Raw genomic sequence first — 17508 nt, forward strand, 5'->3', positions numbered from 1 at the left:
CCTCATTCCATCTGTTGAGGGCCAGGCGTATTTTTGAGTGGAATCAGCCAAGTGTTGTGGAATGACAGGACCTGCTGTGCTCTTTGTTGGCCTCTGAGGAGCAGAGCATATCAAGCCTCTCTGGAGTCTGGCTGGGAGTGCAGTGAGACTTGGTCAGTAGGATCAGTGGGGGTGGTCTAAGAGGCCAGCCACCATTTCAGTAGCTGTGGGATACATTAGATCGGAATTGGCCCTAGATTCTACCTTGCTTGAAGTGGGAGTTTCTTCCCAGAATGGTGCGCACAGCCTGCCTAGCATGAAGTGAATGACACTTCTCCACCCATTGGCCCCCGGGACAGCCATCCTTCTCCCTTTGGGGGCTGCAGATGTCAGGGCTGTCCAGTGTGTTATCCATTTAGAGCCCCTCTGTTACTGGGATTTTGCCTTTCTTCGGGTCTAGTCAGCTGTCTTGCCCCCAGGCTCTTCCCATCCAACTGGGCATCATGGCCCTGGGCCCTGTGTTGGTCTGTAGGCTCTGCTACAATGTCTCTAGTAGCATTTCTGCCATGTTCTAAGATGCCCTGTGTTCTCATGCTTGTTCCTGGCAGATCATAGCCCTTTGGTGGCCTTTGGCTTGTGAGAAAGCTCCTGTGTCTGCCACCCCCCCCCCTTTTTTTTAACTTTATGTGGTGCTGAGGATCAAACCCAGTGCCTCACATGTGCTAGGCAAGCGCTGTACCACTGAGCCACAATTCTATGGCTTTTTTTATTGTACCTCCTGGAGGAGGAAGGACAAAGGAAAAGGTGATATTGAGCTGGGCATGGTGGTGTACATCTGTAATCCTAGTGACTTGGGAGGCTGAGGCAGGAGGAATGTAAGTTCAAGGCCAACCTCAGCAATTTAGTGAGGCCTTAAGCTTAGTAAAATCCTGTCTGAAAATAAAAAATAAAACAAAGGTCTGGGGATGTAGTTAAGTGCCTCTGGGTTCAGTCCCCATTACAAAAAAAAAAGGTATTGCATAATTCCTGAATGGCTTTCTGGACCATGAGAACTCCCATACATCCACAGGGGTTCTGCACCACAGATTCCCAATCCCTGTCCCCGACCTTTGCTGGGTAGTAGAGATCCCTGCTCAGACTATAAGTGGAACAGTAATGGGGCCTCAGAAAGCTGTTGGGGAGGGGAGCTATGTGTGTGCTGAGAGAGTGAACAGCAGCTGGCTGGAATCCTTGAGTGTCCCAATGCTGGAGTAACCTTGCTTCCAATGTGTTGCCAGGACTGTTTGGGTGGAGGGATCCTGTATGGCTTGGCATGTTGTGTCTTGGGTGTTCTTCAGGCATGGGGCTTTGCATTCCCCCAGGCAATCTGCTGTCAAAGGCTCAGAGAAGACAGTTGGCAAGCCTTGGTCAGCTTGTGTCCTTAGGGAAGTGGCCATGTTGGAACTTGAACCTGGCTGTGCCCTCTGACCAGCCAAGCTGCCTTGCTCTGCAGTTAGCTTTTGTATCCCCAAATTAAACTGGAAGTGCTCAGGTTCTCAAAACCAATCTGTAAGGGCTGTGCTGACAAAGGGATGTATGTAGGTTTGGGGCTTGCCTGTGAGTGCCTACCCTTCCCCTCATGCCCACTGGCACAGGTTTTGCTATGTAGGTGAGATGGGCCCATTTTCACTCCTTTGTGCTTCCCTGTGATCCTGACTTCTTTTTGAAAATTTTTTAGTTTTCAGTAGACCTTTATATTTTATTTATATGTGGTGCTAAGAATCGAATCCAGTGCCTCACGTGCTAGGCAAATGCTCTACTACTGAGCCATAACCCCAGTCCCTGATCCTGACTTCTTGGTCCTTGTAACCATGTATCTGGGCTGTTCTAGGAGAAATTCAGGTGGTTCAGGTATGGGGCTTATTCCTACCTTCTCAGTGGTATGTTGGACTGCTTGGCCTCAGAGCATTCTTTGTGGGAGGCAAAGCTGAGGGATTGTGGTTATTCAGCATGCTCTGGTGCTTTTGCCTTAACTACTATCTGGGAACTGTTCCTCAGAGTTGGACTTCTAGCCACAGGCCCCAGCCACAAGGCGGGATGCCCAGATATTATGTGAATTTGTCTCCATGTGTCTGCATGGAGCTCCCATAACGGACTACTGTGAACCAAATGGCCTAAAACAACAGGTTATTGTTTCAGGGTTCTGGAATCCAGAAGTTGAATAAGTAGCTGCCAGCACCACACTCCTTCAAGGGTGCTAGGGAAAGATGTTTCACTTGCCTCTCCCAGCACCAGTAGTCTCCTGGTCTGGTAGATGCCTAGTTCCAATGGCAGTCTTCAAATGACATCCTCCACACCCCCCGGGGGAGGGTGTCCTGGCCTGGTCTTCCTCTGCAATTGCGTGTCCACGTTTCCTTTTCCATAGACACCTGTTATACTGCATCAGGGCCCACCCTAAGGACCTCATTTTAACTTGATCTCTATTTCCAAAGGCCACATTCCGAGCCTCACGTGTCTCTGGGCAGGATGCATACAACCCAATGTCGCCGACTTGCCTTCCTGAGTCTTTGGGCTCAGGGATTTTCTTGAGCAGTTTCAGCAGCTACTCAGCCTCCCACTAAGGGTCACATTACTCCCCTTACCAAACTGCTGCCTCCCTGCGCAGTCCAGCGCCAGGCTACCCCTCCCGCCCGCCGAGGGGCGGCATCGCCGAGCCCAACGTGAGGCTCGCCCTGCACCGGGTTCTCGCCGCGGTCCGCCTGCCTACAGGGGGCGCAGCACCCCGATGGCTTCAGGCGGCCGGAAGTAGTACCCCGGAAGGAGTTGGCAGAGGCTGCGCCTGAGCGAGTGTGCTTGCGTCCTCGCCTCATGTGTCTCGCGTCTTTCGGGGCTAGATGGCGGGCCGCTGTGCGCGGGTGCTGCAGGCCGTGGACACCGAGTTCACCGCGGACAGCGTGGAGTGGTGCCCGCTGGAGGGCTGCCGACACTTGCTAGCCTGTGGCACCTACCAGCTGCGCAGGCCGGATGCCGCGTCCGGGTCCAAGGTGTGCGGGGCGGGAGGCCCGGGGACAGGGCCCCCAGGGAGCACGCGGGGCGGGAGGCGGCCACTGGCCTCCAGAAAAACCACTCAGATTCGTGAGCGGCACGGCCCAGGCACACTGTTGGAATCTGCAGTAAAGATAAGAGTACCGGCTAGGATGATGCCTGCCCGCTGGAAGGGATCTCTGAGAACGGAACTGGCTGCTGAAAAGTGAGGGCGGACCAGGTCAGGACTCCCAGCGCAGTTAACCTAGCCGTGCTGGGTCCTGTTGGCCCATATAGGAACTGTCTGTGCTGGGTGGGGAGAGTTCACCTACTTATTGATCACATGCCAGAAGAGAGACACTTGACCCACTCAGGAAATTAAGGACTCTGCTTCCAGGCAGAGGGCCGCTTTGCCAGTCTTGGTTTACCTTTCTTAGTGGATCCGGTTTCCCAAATCTTGTGTTCTTGACATCTGTTGGGGGTAATCAGAGAATGTGCATATTTTGTAGGGTGGACTGGAGGTTGAGGAGCCTCACGTCCGTTTAGGTCGTCTCTACCTGTACAGTTTCAATGAGGACAACTCTACTTCCTCTCTGGCTGAGGTCCAAAGAAGAGATACTGCTGCAATCCTGGACATGAAATGGTATGACTTTGATAGCAACCCCACCTGGTCTGGAATTGGTCCTGAGCCTCTGCTCACCTAATCATGGAGTCCCATGCTTTGGCATCTTCATCAAGTAGCTGCTTCTGTGTTGTCCCACCTGCCAATGGGCATGTGGCAGGCACTTTTCTTGGGCTCATCTCCCTGTCAGTTTCCCATTCCCAGAGTCAGAATCAGCCTAGTAAGCAATAAGAATTGTGATTTTATGAGCTGGGAAACTTTTTGTATGGGAGCAGGATTATAAGCTCTAGCTTGGTTACAAATTTGAAATTTAAATAATAAATTACTGGAAAGCACAATGTCCCCCTCTTCTGGTGTGTGTTCTGTGTTCTCATGTGTGAGTTCTCTCCAGGTGCCACATCCCAGTGGCCGGCTCAGCGCTCTTGGGCTTGGCAGATGCCAGTGGATCTATACAGTTGCTCCGCCTGGGGGGATCTGAGGTCAGTGACAGGCCAGGCTTTGTGGGGGGAGGAGACTGGAGGGGGTCGGGAGGGGGCTGTGCCTGTGCAGATGCTTTCCTAGAATGGTTCCTTTAATGCTGGACTGTGTCATCAGTGTTGTAAGAAGCCATGGGGTCACTTTTAAATTGGACAGGGGTCTGGTGAGAGGAGGTTATTATCTTAGTGGCTCAGCAGAAGGGCTGAAGTGACAGGTAGTTCACACACTGTAGATCTGAGGGTTCTGTAAGGAAAGCTGGGCAAGCATGCCTTGGGTTGATACTGGGACTAAGAATAATGGTGACTTTCCCATGTAAAAACATTTGGGAGAGTGTGTGAGCTCCACATGAGGTTTTCTAAGTGGTTTACGGTGATCCAGTGCCATGGTTTGCAAAATGATTTAATGATTGTTGTAGGAAGAGGGAGACTGTAGATGTCATGTGGAATGACACCATCAGCCCACAGCCTACACTCTCTGCTTATGGGAGGAAGGAACATACCCCCCGTGCAGGTGCTGCAGTGGGACCAGAGCAGAAGCCCAGCTGGCGTTGATTTGTGATAACTCAGGGCATTGCTTCTGACCTGCTCAGCAGGAGCCTGGTCCTAGAAATGAGGGGAAGAATGTCTGAGGAAGACTGGGCCCAGGGACTATGTTCCAGGCGGGAGCACATACACCCAAGACAGGACTGTAGTGCAGTAGCCTGCTAAGGGCTTCCTGAGGGGGCTGTTTAGATACTTGCACTCACACAGCCACACATGATGCACATTCCTACAGTCCCAGGTACATGGGAACCTGAGGTGGGAAGATTGCTTGCGTTCAGGGATTTGGGAACAGTTTGTATAACCTAGCAAGGGCCTTTCTCAAAAAAAAGAAACTCGCATAAATCTTAGACAAGAGAACTAACATTTTTAATTAATTTTGGAACTGGGAATTGAACCGAGGGGCACTTAAACACCGAGTCACATCTCCAGACCTTTTTAATTTTCATTTAGAGACAGGGTCTCACTAAGTTGCTTAGGGCCTTGCTAAGATGCAGAGGCTGGCTTTGAACTTGTGATTTTCCTGCCTCAGCCTCCTGAGTTGCTGGGATGGCAGGTGTGTGCCACTATATCTAGTGAGAAGTAGCATTTTAATGGCTGTTATGACTTCTGAAATGAAAAGCAGAGGAAAGCTCTTATTGTCCCTGCCTCTTGGGACAGAATTGCCAGGACCTTAGGAGGCCTGGGATGGTGCAGAGCATGTGTCAGGCATGGTTCTTGAGCGTGGAGACAGCAGATGTGCCTGAGCTTCCAGGTGGCTAAGAGACCATGCCCCGGGTCAAGAGTGTGGACACATCTCGAGGTGTGAGCTCCAGCATCCTCAGTCCCATCCTGTGCCTGGCTCGTAGCAGGTGTTCCAGTCTTGTGTGACTGTGTACCAGTAGCTGATGGCTGTTTCCATGGGAGGGGACAAGGGAGCATGTTTGCCTGGACAGGGGAGTTCCTTTCTTTCCAGTAGAAGAGCAGCAGCCTGTTGCAGCCAGTGTCCAGCGTCATCCTGGAGGAGCAGTGCCTGGCCTTGTCCCTGGATTGGTCCACTGGGAAATCCGGAAGGTAAGTGCCAGGAGGGCCTCAAGTCATTCCTCTGATAATTGAATTTCCTATTTTCAGGCCAGAGAGAGTTTTGAGCCTTGATTCCTGTATTTGGGAACATCACTACCAATCCTAATTAAAAAAAAAAAAAAAAAAAAAAAATCATTGCATCTTGGATAAATGGCAATAAAGTTTTCCTCAGAGAATGCAACACTGGTTTCTGTGATTACCCAATGGCAGATACCCAAGCAAGCCTTGAGGTGTGTCCATATGCCAGAGCTTTGGAGAACCTCACCTGGGACTTGGTTGTGAACCAGAAGAGGGTGGTGAGTGTGCTCATTGGGCTTCTCCATCGGTTCTACATGTCTAGGGCCAGTGACCAGCCCTTGAAAATCATCAGCAGCAACTCCAAGGGGCAGCTGCACTTCCTGAAGGTGAATGAAGCGGGGCCTGGGCTACAGCACGTGGCCTCCTGGCAGGCCCATCACTTTGAGGCCTGGATCGCTGCTTTCAATTACTGGCAGACAGAAGTGGTATATTCAGGTCAGTGTTTCTGCACAGGGTCTTGACCCACTTGCCTCTGACAGGAGACTTGGGAGGGAGGGAGGGGATGAGGCTTGGCCCAGGGCCAAAGTGCTGGGTGTGCTGGGCTCCTGAGGGCATTGTGTGGAGAGTGTCTTCTGGGACAGCAGCTGGCACTGGTGCCACTTCCTGTTCCTTAGCAGGCTTCGGGCATCACAAGTCTTGGGTGGAGCAGGTACCTGTGGAGCTGTCCTGCCTCCATGGCACTCAGTACCAAATCCTCAGTCCCGTTTCTTGCTTGATATCTGTTGACTTTGTCGTGTTGGGTTTCAGGTCTCTCCTTTCTGAGTATAGCTCACCTTCCAAAAGAAAAAGTGAGAGAAATAGGGTGAATTCTTTGTCTTTTTGAGTGATTTGTACTTTGGGATGATGATGTGGGAATGATAAATTGACAGAACTTGGCATTTGGGTAGCTTCTCCCAAGGGGTAATTTGAGGGAGGGTGGAAGAGTTGGGCTCTGAAGAACAGAACAAAGTACACAAGAAAAGACCTGCTCTGGTTTCTGAGCTCCACCTGGCTGGTGGCAGTGGCTGCAGTCCTGGTGCAGTGCAGTGCAGGGCAGTTCTTTTAGGCTGTCAGAAACTGCACAGCCTCTTCCACTATCTCTCTGGCCCAGGTCTTTACTGGTGGCCGTAGCTCTCAGCCTAGTGCTCCCAGCCTCGCTGGGCAGTCTCCCTGCACATTTGCCATGCCTCACCCTCTGCTGTGCACCTCTCAGGTGTCTCTGGGATAGCCTTCCTTTCTGCTTTGCTCCTCTTCCTCAGCACAGAAGGGTTGGTTTCATCTGGCATCTGTCTGGATCCTTTTCTCACTCTCTGTCTTTGCTTTCCTTGCCTCAATTACTGTTTTCTCAGAAGCAACCACATGTTTATTGCTTTTTATTCTGAACTCAATCCATTTTTCTTGCTGGCAGGCAAGATGTTTCTGCTACCTAGAACTGAGCTCATTACATCCGACCTCTCCTCCCTAGCATCTGTTGAGGGGGATGGTCTTTTGGTTCTGATCTGAAGCCAGGAAGCCATTACCAACTCCTGTGCTCCTCACCTCCCAAGAGTCCCAGTCCTAACTAGTTTTCTTTTTTATTTTTGGTTGCAGATGGACACAATATCTTTATTTATTTTTATGTGGTGCTGAGGGTCCAACCCAGGGCCTCACACATGCCATGCAAGCAAGTGTGCTACCACTGAGCCACAACTCCAGCTGTGATTTTATCTTTTGAGCATCCCTTGGAATTGGCCACCTTTTGCTCTTTTCCTGGCAGAACTGTGCAGGCTGTGGTCTCATCTAGCTGTCTGCAGCAGAGCACTAAGTGATGGCCTAACATCTATTCTGTTCCTTCCTAGGTCAAAATCATAAAAAACATAAAGAGCTTATCACATCTTACAAATCGCCCCCTTTGCAGTTTCCATTTCTTTTAGGATAAAATCCAAAATACTTAATCTAATCAGTTTTCCCAAGACCTTGTGTGATCTGGCTGGTGCTTACCTGTCTTCTCTATTCTGAGTGAGGTATCTGTGTTCTTCATCATCTCTCCTGAAATGTTCCATTTTCTCTCTGGGTCTCGACGTTTCATCACAGTGTTTCTTCCAGAGATTGCTTCCACTTTTCTGGCATGCTCAGCTTAAAGTCTTTGAAGAAGCCCGTGTAGGACACCCAGCCTCATCAACCAGGTCAGGCCTGGTCCTGCACTGCTGTTGTCATGGTACCCTTTGCTCATCCCACTTAGGATGATATGCTTTGTGTTCAGTTTTCCTGAGGGAGAGTCCTTATCTGTGTTATATGTATCACATCCTTGAACAGTTCTGAGACCAAAATTCTTTTTTTTTTTTTTAGTTCTCTCCATCTTGGATTAGTTCCTCTGCCTTGGGGCTTAGCTAATTCAGAGCAGGGGGTGTGGGAGAGGACAATGACCTAATATTTCAGGACTAATTCAATCATTCAACCAATATACTTTTTTGTTTATTTTTTAGTTATAGATGACACAATATTTTTATTTTTATGTGGTGCTGAGGATTAAACCCAGTGCCTCACGCATGCTAGGCGAGTGCTCTACCTCTGAGCCACAACCCCAACCCCATCATTCAACCAATATTTACTGAGCACTTAAGATGTGCAAGGCTCTGTACTGGATGATAGGGTCATTAGTGAACAAAACAGACCGAAGTCCCTGCTTTCACTGTGCTTCTGTTGAATGGGAAAGATGGAAGATACAAAGTACGATGTATAATAAATAAGGAAATTGCACAGCACATCAGAGGCAGCAGTGCTTCTGCCTCAGTGGTAGCCTGAAACCATGCAGGACAGTCACCAAGGCTTCACAGATTCTTCCCTGAGAAGCAGCCATCCCCATCACCAGGTCCTCTGCTGATGTGCTGCTTTTGTCCACACAGGGGGGGATGATGGCCTTCTCAAAGGCTGGGACACCAGGATGCCTGCTGTGTCCATCCTCACCAGCAATAGGTAATTGGCCAGGGGGCAACTCACATGCAATCCCTCCCCAACCATCACCCATGGGCCTTCCTTGCCCCCATCATCCCTTGCTCAGGGGCACTCTTTCCCTGCAGACACTCCATGGGTGTGTGTAGCATCCAGAGCAGTCCCCATCGGGAGCACATCCTGGCCACAGGAAGGTGAGTGCAAGTGAAGTCATGGGGGCCTTGCATTTCCCACCTTTCCACCTGGGTATTGTGGCGCGTGATCTGCCGACCCTCAAGCCACAGTGCAAGGTTGGGTCAGGGGCCTTTGTCCTCCAGGGATGAGTGGGGTGGGTCTCCTGGGAGGTGTTCCCTGCTGCTGCCCTCTTCCCTTGGAGAAGTGAGGCCACTGGTTGCCCGGTTCTAGCTATGATGAGCACGTGTTGCTGTGGGACACACGGAGCATGAAGCACCCGTGGGCAGACGTGCCTGTGCAGGGTGGCGTGTGGAGGCTCAAGTGGCACCCGTTCCACCACCACCTGCTCCTGGTGGCCTGCATGCACAGTGGCTTCAGGATCCTGAGTTGCCAGAAGACCACAGGTGAGTGGGGACCTGCCAGTCTCCTCCCCAGCCTCTGCATGATCCCAGACTACACCAGCTCTTACTGCCTGTGCAGGACTGCAGGTTCAGAAGAGCCTTTGCAGGTTCAGCACCTGGTTCCTCTGACCCCACCAGGACGGTGCCCAGGAGGTTTACTGTCTGACACCCTCACGTCTATATGGCCCACCTCCTCCGTTTTTCCTTCTGGTGAACAGCTTGACCCTGCTGTCCCAGTCCCATATGTGCTGATAACTCTTTTCCTTTCTCACAACACCTCTGCCTGGCCTCTTTGTTCTCGTGCCCTTCTCCTCAAGCCCCAGGGCCCCTTTCCCCTCCTCACTCAGCTGTGACCTCTCCTACCTCCCCTCCCTGCCCAAAGGCAGGGGCTTCTGCCCCAGAAGGAGCAGGCAGACCATCCTGGCCTGTGCCACTTGGCCATCGTCCCTAGGGTGCTACCCTGTGCCCCTGCCTCCTCCATTTACTCCCAGGCAGGCTCATAGCCTGCATAGCCATACTCAAGACCTGGCTCTGTAGCTTGCCCTTCTCCCCCGAAGCTCCTCTTCCTGTCTCTCCTCACTGTTTCTGTTGTGCCCTGAGGCTCAAGGTCATCTTAGTGATGGGGGCACCCACAGTGCCACTTGTCCTCCTGAGCCTGTTCTTGCCCATCTATACATTTTGGTTTGTTGAACCTTTCCTTATACTGCTCTGCAGGTACTTCCTCATTTCCCTGATTCTTTTTTTTTTTTTTTTTAATACCGGGGATTGAACTCAGGGGGCACTCAACCACTGAGCCACATCCCTAGCCCTGTTTTGTTTTTTATTTAGAAACAGTGTCTCACTGAGTTGCTTAGGGCCTCACTTTTGCCTCAGCTTCCCAAGCCCCTGGGATTATGGGAGTATGTTCTCCCTGATTCCTTTTGACCATTAAATCGTTTCAGTAGCCTGTTAAACATTTCTGTGAGGTGTCCCTGTTTTCTTACTGAAGAAAGTGTTGTGGATTTTCTTTTAATTTATGGGTCGTCCTGGGGAGTGGTCAGTGTACTTCAGCAGAGTGTGTCTGCTATTGGCCGGTGGTGTGCACCTAGATATCTATTGGATCTCACTGATTTGGGAGGTTGCTCTAGTTCTGTTTTGAAAGTGGGCCGCTGAAGTCTCCAGCTGCTGACTGTTCACTTTCTGTTCTACTCTCATTTCTGTCGATTTTTGCTTCATGTGTTTTGGGGCTTTGTTTATATGTGTTTCGATTGTGTGTGTCTCACTAGGGATTAAACTTGGTTTCGTGCTAGCAAAGCACTATACCACTGAGCCACATCCCCATCCCTAGCTCTTTTTTTTTTTTTTTTTGAGACAGGTCTCGCTGAATTGCTGGGGCTGCCTTAGCTTCCCAAGTTTCTAGGATTATAGGCGCGTGCCACCGCGTCTGGTCTGAGGCTTTGTTTTAGGTTATGTATGTTTATAATTCTCGTATCTTCCTCATATGCTGACCCTTCTATCATTACAGTGTCCTATATGTCTGGTAACTTTTTTGGTACTACGGCTTGAACCCAGAGGTGCTTTATCACTTGAGCCCAGATCTTTTTAAAACTTAATTTAATTTATTATTATTTGATATTATTTTATTTTTTGGTTCTGGGGACTGAACCAAGAGTTCCTTAACCACTGAGCCACATCTGTAGCTCTTTTTTATGTTTTTAATTTGAGACAGGGCTTCTCTAAGTTGCTGAGGCTGGTCTTGAATCTGTAATCCTCTTGCCTCAATCTCCCACTGGGATGACAGGTGTGTGCCACCACACCCAGTTTTTATTTTATTTTGAGACAGGGCCTTAGTAAGTTGCTCAGGCTTGCCTTGAATTTGTGATCCTTTTGCCTCAGCATCCCAAGCTGCTGGGATTAGAGGTTAAAGGAGGTTTTCTTTATCTTCATTTTATTATTTTTCTTTCAAGTGCATAAACACATTAGCAATGTTCTAGAAGTTAAAACTAGGGGCTGGGGATGTGGCTCAAGGGTAGCGCGCTTGCCTGGCTTGCGTGCGGCCCGGGTTCGATCCTCAGCACCACATACCAAAAAAAAAAAAAAAAAGATGTTGTGTCTGCCGAAAACTAAAAAAAAAAAAAAGAATAGAAGTTAAAACTAGACAAAAAGTATGCTCCAGAGAGTCTCTCTTCCTCTTCTTTCCCTTTTCCTATTCACTTCTTATAGGTAAGCAGTGTTATTAGTTTATGGTTATAATTGTGTCTTTTTGCAAAAATAAGCATTTTTTTCTTATTTTTCCACTCTTATAATATGGAACATAGCATTTTACGTATGCTTTTGTGTGTATTGGGGGTGGTCCTGGGATTGAACCAAGGGCCTCACACATGCTAGGGAGGTACTCTACCACTGAGCTGCACACGAGCACTTTTCGTTTTATTTGAAGATAGGATCTCACTGTTGCCCAGGCTGACCTGCTTGTGATCTTCCTGCCTGAGGCTCCTGAGTAGCTGGGATCACAGGCGTGGCCAGTGCACCCCCCTACACCACCTTTGTTCTTTACTTACTTCTTTTAAAAATGTCATCAAGCAGGGGGCTGGGGCTTTGGCTCACTGCTTATTTCTCGTGACCTGCTGGCTCTGCTCTTCTCTGTTGTTGGCATGTGTGAGGCACCACATAAAAATAAAATAAAGGTATTTTGTCCATCTATAAGTAAAAATATATAAAAGAATAAAAGATAGGTGCATTGGCAGTGTCTATCTAGTCCCAGCACTCAGGAGGCTGAAGCAGTTGCTTGAGACCAGCCTGGGGGCCCGGGGCGTGTGGCTCAGTGATAGAGGCCTGCCTTGTGTTTGAGGCCCAGGCTCCATCCCACGCAGCAGAACACACTTTAGGTCTTGGTGCCCTCCATGTGGCCCCTGGTGCACTGCACATGACCTTCCAGCTCTGAGTGGGCTCAGGTTGCTCCAGCGCCTCACAGGGCACTCATCTTCCAGTGCACCTCCTCTTGTTCAAGCTGTTTCATGGGAGAAGGGTTTTAGGGTTGCCCCCAGAGGGGGATGGCAGAGTCAGAGGTTGGATACAAGCTGGGTTTTACCAGGCACTGCCATCTTGCAGACAGCCAACTTTGGGACCTGTATCATCTGACGGTGAAAAATGTCATCTCAGTAGTTCAAATTTTCATGTCTCCAGTTGCAAGTGAAATTATACATTTTTCTTATGTTGAAGGACTGGTTTTGTAATTTTGGTCCTTGAATTATCTTTGTATGTGTTTTGTTTCCTTTTCTCTGTGGTTTCTAATCTTTTTACCTCTCAGTTTTAGAGTTTTTCTTTTTTTTCAACCTACTGGGGATTTTAGCTCTACCTGTGGAATGGGTTAGAAATTTGTCTCTGTTCTTGATTTTGCCATTGAGGTATTTTTTTTCTCCATGTAAAAGATTTTTTTTTTTTTAAACAAAATCTAATCATACTTAACAATTTTGGGAGTTTTCTTTTCTTTTTTGGGGGGGGGGGTGCCAGGGATTGAACCTAGGGGTGCTTAACCACTGAGTACATCCCAGCCCTTTTTAATTTTGAGACAAGGTGTCTCCTAAATTGCTTAGGGCCTCACTGAGTTGCTGAGGCTGGCCTCACACTTGAGGTCTTCCAGGTTCAGCATGTCCTGGATCAGGTCTCAGCCGCCATCAGGGCTCAGCCCAGTCTTTGGCTCCCTGCCGAGGGCTCTGCCTTACTTCACTGGAGGTGTGTTTCTTCCAGGTGGCATGGAGCTGGCCTTGCTGTGAGGACAGTGTGGTGCTTGTCTGCATGGGTGGCTGGCTGTGCACACTGGCAGCTAGGCTGCTCTGATACCCACTCTTCACCTCTCAAGTCGCTGCCACTTTGGGTGTCATGGCATACTCACTGCTTGTTTCTCTGTGACCTGCTGGCTCTGCTCTTCTCTGTTGTTCTCAGTGTTTAGGGGAGTTGTACTCTTGTGGTGCTGTCTTCATGCTGATGTTCTAATGAGCTCTGAATGCCTCTGGATCCTTTTCCAAACAGGCTGGCCTCGTTACACGAGTTGGTCCTCCTTCCTGCCACCCACAAAACAGCACTGAGTTTATTCTGCCTCCCACTGCTCTTCCCATTCTTAGTGGCTTTTTTCCCCTATTCAACTTTTACATCATCATATAAAGATACATATTTTTTGCAGTGCTGGGGATCCCAGGACCTGGCACGTGTGCTCTAGTGTTTTTCCTTCTTTGCCTCACCTACTTTTTCTCCATCTCAGTTCATGGTGGAGGACTCTTAGTGCCTGCCCTGACAAGGGCTGGCAGCTTGTGGTCTTTATGGGCAGAGTTTGTTTGGGTAGCCTTTTCAGAAAGGCTTGGGGTGGTGCTCCTGGAATCCTGGAAGGCTCTTTGCTGCTTTGTGTAACCTTGATACTTGAAGAGAAGTCTGCTGGTAAGATTTTGACTCACTTTCTTTGCTTGAATCTTTTGAAAATATATATTCCTGCATTGCTTGGCTTGCTGCTTTAGGAGTCTGATGGCTGCTGTAAGTAGTTTGCTTTTTCCTGACTGGAGGGAAAAAAAGCAGTTTTTTAAAAAACTGCTTTTAATAAAAATTTTAAAAGGTATAACATAAAATATGCCACTTTAACTTTTTTTTTTCTTCCTAACAGTCCTGGGGATGGGACCTAGAGCCTCCTGTGCGTACTGGGCCAGCGCTTTCCTGCTGAACCCCCACTGCAGCCTAGCCATTTTAAATGCATGTTGCATAGCCATGGCCACTGCTCATCTTGTGACTCCCACCAGCTGCTCTCTGCTTGTCTGATTGCCTGCTGTAGGTACTTGACACAGTGGGGTCAGAAGGATCAGGTCTTTCATAAACTCTTTCACTTGGCTTCTGAACTTTTCTGGATTCATCCTTTGCAACAGGAGCCAGAACTTCCTAAAGGCTGTTCACACATTTGTCTGCTGACAGACATGTGGGTGGTTTCTACCTTGCCACTGTGTTGAGTTTTTTTTCTTAATCTTTCAAGCTGAATGATTTCACTAGGGGTCTGTCTCAGACTTCAGTATTCCAGGTTGATTTTGTCATTACGTTGTTGGCTATTCTGGGAGGTGTTTGTGGTTCACAGTTTTGAATGTTAACTGTTTCATTATTTCCTGCCTGTTGGAGCCCCCTTTTCTGGACATGAATGCTTAGTGAATTTAGATTGCAGAGCACTCTCACCACACTGGTCCCTCCCCTGCACTGTTCTTGGTGGCACTTGCCCCTAAAGGGTGTCTCTGTCCATTCCTTTACTAGCTCTCTGAAGGCACAGCTTATCTGAATCTGTAGAAGGTGATTTTGCCAGGAACTGGTGCTATGTTTGCTGGATGAGGACTGCTGGGGTGGGGGTCCTTACTGCCCAGGGGAGGTCTCTGGGACAGCCTCCTGGGAGTGTCCTCCCCAGGGTCAGCCCATATCATTGCCCAAGGGCCCTGCCACTGTGTTTGCTCTCTGGAGCCACCTCTGCCCTGTGAAGTCCCTGGGCTGTAGTGTCGTCCTGGCCTTCCTTCAGTGTTCATTATGCTTCTGGCGCACATCACTGTGCACTATAACTCCCTGTACATCAAAGGTAGTGGCAATGGCACTTTCTGAGTTGTGATTTAACATCTAAGCTGACCAGAAGTCTGAGTGATGGCTGGCAGTTTTCCCAGTGGGCACCTTAGCTCCCTTCTTCAGGTTCTTGCAGCTGCTCTTATTGGTGTAGTCTTCTCCTGGGCTGTGGACCTGTTCCCATTTGGCCACACTTCCTTCCTTTCTCTAGAGGTAATGCCTCTTCCATGCCACCATGGCTGTGCACTGTGGGAACATTGTTGGCCTCTTTCCAGCCCTGCCCCACCCTCCAAGCTGCCCTAGGATCAGCTTGGAAGGAAACCATAAATAAACTTCATATGGACCTTGCTAGGGAATGCACAGTCTGCTTGTGCCTTTGGCCACAAATTACCACCAGCATAGTGCAGCCAGGGCCCTTCACTTGCAGTTCCTTGCACATGCCGTGGCCTTTCTGGCCTCTGTACCCAGCACACAGTCCCCTTTGCCTCATCTCCTCCCATCTGGTTGACTCATTTTTCCTTTAACCTTTGCTTTTCATTACCCCCCCCCCACCCCGTGTTGGGGATCCAACCCAGGGGTGTTACCACTGAGCTACACCCCCAATTCTTTTTATTTTCAGACAGGGTGTTGGCTAAGTTGCCCAGGCTGTCTTCAAACTTGGAATCCTCCTGCCTTGCTAGGATTACAGGCATATGCCACTGCACCTGGCTCCCTCCCCTTTTTCAGTTTTGAGGGTTTTGCTAGTTGCTTAGGCTAGCCTCACACTTGTGATCCTGCCTCAGCCCCCCGGGTGTGCACCACCACACCCACCTGCTTTAAGCCTTCAGTGGGGCAACCCCCTGAGCAGCTTTTGTTGGAGTCTCCAGCTAGGAGAAGGCGCCTACGCATGTGGTTCTCTAGCCCTGGCTGTTCCTCTCTGAGGTTCATCCTGATGGTTTCTCTACAGACACGCTGACTGCTCTGAAACTTCCCTTTGAGGGTAGATGGGGCTGTCAGTAGGGATGATCAGCTCCAAGTAACACTGTGGTTCCTGTTCTGTCTTGCTCCAGAGAAGCAGGAAGTGGTGGTCATGGCATCCCACACGCTGCCCAACTCACTGGTATATGGGGCCGACTGGTCCTGGCTCCTCGCCCGTTCCCTGCAGCCTATTCCCTCCTCCTCCTTTCCTCTCAGCGAAGTGGGAGCTAGACTGGCAGACTGGGCCTACGGCCTAAAGCTTGTAAATACATCACCAGCAACCTCCCTTCAAGCTATGGTAGACGACGGGGAGGGCCATGCCAGGTCCCAGCTAAAGGCTTCTCTACTGGACAGGAAGAGTGGCAGCCAGAACTATGACTACAGCTCCTACCCAGAAGGGATGAACTTGGATTCCAGCCTCCTGGCCACCTGCTCCTTTTATGACCATGTTCTTCACCTCTGGAAGTGGGAGGCCAGCTGAGCATGAGGTCGCTAAGACCCTTCCCAGCTACACCAGGAGTGACTTCAGGAGTTACAGTCCTTCCTGCTGGGCCACTGCATGATATGTCTGGCAGTGATTGGGGTTTTCCATCTCCAAAACTCAGTTTCTCTGGTAGTTTGATCTCAGCCCTTCATATGTGTTTAAGCATTTGTATTGATTAAATGAAGCTGTTTTGGGGGAAAAATTACTTTATCACATCAAAAGTAATTATATGGGCTGGGGTTGTGGCTCAGCAGCAGAGCATTTGCCTAGCACGTTCGAGGCTCTGGGTTTGATCCTCAGCATCACATAAAAAACAAATAAAAAATAAAGGTATTGTGTCCAACTACAACTAAAAAATAGTTTTTTTTTAAAAAAAAGTAATTATATTCCAGGTGTGGTGGTGCATGCCTGTAATCCCAGTAGTTTGGGAGGCTGAGGAAGGAGGATTGGGAGTTCAAAGTCAGCCTCAGCAATTTAGCGAGGCACTTAGCAACTCAGTGAGACCCTGTCTCTAAATAAAATGGTAAGAAGGGCTGAGGATATGGCTCAGTGGTTAAGCACCTCAGGTTCAATCTTCAGTTATCCAAAAAAAAAAAATAGGTCAGTACTCTAGCACTAAGTTATATTCCTGGCCTGGAAGTAATTTTGGAACATGAGAAGGCTAGGCACATGCTTATAATCCCAATGACTCAGGATCACAAATTGAAAGCCAGCCTGAGTAATTTCGTGAGACCTCATATAAAAAGGGGAAAAAAGAAAGTTGGGGGAATGGCTTAGTGGTAGAGTACCCTTGGGCTCAGTCCCTGGCACCACAGAGAGGGAACAATCCTCCAATCACATGGTAGAATGAAAGGTGAAGAGAGGAGAAGATGTGTGTACATTCTGAGCCACCTTGGTCATAAAGTGACAATGGGGGCTGAGGTTGTGGCTCAGTGGTAGAGTGCGCGCCACATGTGAGGCCCTGGGTTCAATCCTCAGCACCACATATAAGTAAATAAAATAAAGATATTGTGTCCAACTACAACTAAAGAAATTTAAAAAAAAATAAAGTGACAATAGGGTGTCACTAATCATTTCCTCTTAGTGGCAATAAACAGATCAGCTTCCATGTCCTAAACAGTCATCTCTTACTTTTTTTGGGGGGGTGGGTACCAGGGATTGAACTCAAGGGCACTGAGCCACTCCCCAGCCCTATATTGAATTTTATTTAGAGACAAGAGTCTCACCGAGTTGCATAGGACCTTGCAGTTGCTGAGGCTGGCTTTG

At 49.2% G+C, this 17508-nt stretch overlaps 1 protein-coding gene across 2 annotated transcripts; it reads left to right on the plus strand.

The window, feature by feature from the left end:
* Nucleotides 1-128: 128 nt before the first annotated feature.
* Dph7 (diphthamide biosynthesis 7) lies at nucleotides 129-16444 on the plus strand. Of its 2 annotated transcripts, none has more exons than XM_046465416.2 (9): nucleotides 129-3002; nucleotides 3492-3625; nucleotides 3996-4083; nucleotides 5579-5673; nucleotides 6023-6195; nucleotides 8625-8694; nucleotides 8799-8864; nucleotides 9076-9248; nucleotides 16113-16444. In XM_046465416.2, exons 1-9 carry the CDS (start codon nucleotides 2853-2855, stop codon nucleotides 16160-16162), a joined length of 999 nt encoding a protein of 332 aa, XP_046321372.1. In that variant the 5' UTR covers nucleotides 129-2852; the 3' UTR covers nucleotides 16163-16444. The 2 variants fall into 2 exon arrangements, with proteins under 2 accessions (XP_046321372.1, XP_046321370.1); XM_046465414.2 differs by having other exon boundaries at nucleotides 2720-3002; nucleotides 15851-16444.
* Nucleotides 16445-17508: the final 1064 nt, after the last annotated feature.

This window comes from Marmota monax, unplaced genomic scaffold (assembly GCF_021218885.2).
Source record: "Marmota monax isolate L192 unplaced genomic scaffold, Marmota_monax_Labrador192_F-V1.1 WCK01_AAM20220418_F8-fsc00167, whole genome shotgun sequence".
NCBI lineage: Eukaryota > Metazoa > Chordata > Mammalia > Rodentia > Sciuridae > Marmota > Marmota monax.

Coding starts and splice junctions, on each gene's coding strand:
- Dph7 (XM_046465414.2), top strand. CDS start 2,853: ATGGCGGGCCGCTGTGCGCGGGTGCTGCAGGCCGTGGACACCGAGTTC. Junction 4,084..5,578: donor TCCGCCTGGGGGGATCTGAG/GTCAGTGACAGG, acceptor TCTTTCCAGTAG/AAGAGCAGCAGCCTGTTGCA. Junction 6,196..8,624: donor GACAGAAGTGGTATATTCAG/GTCAGTGTTTCT, acceptor TTGTCCACACAG/GGGGGGATGATGGCCTTCTC.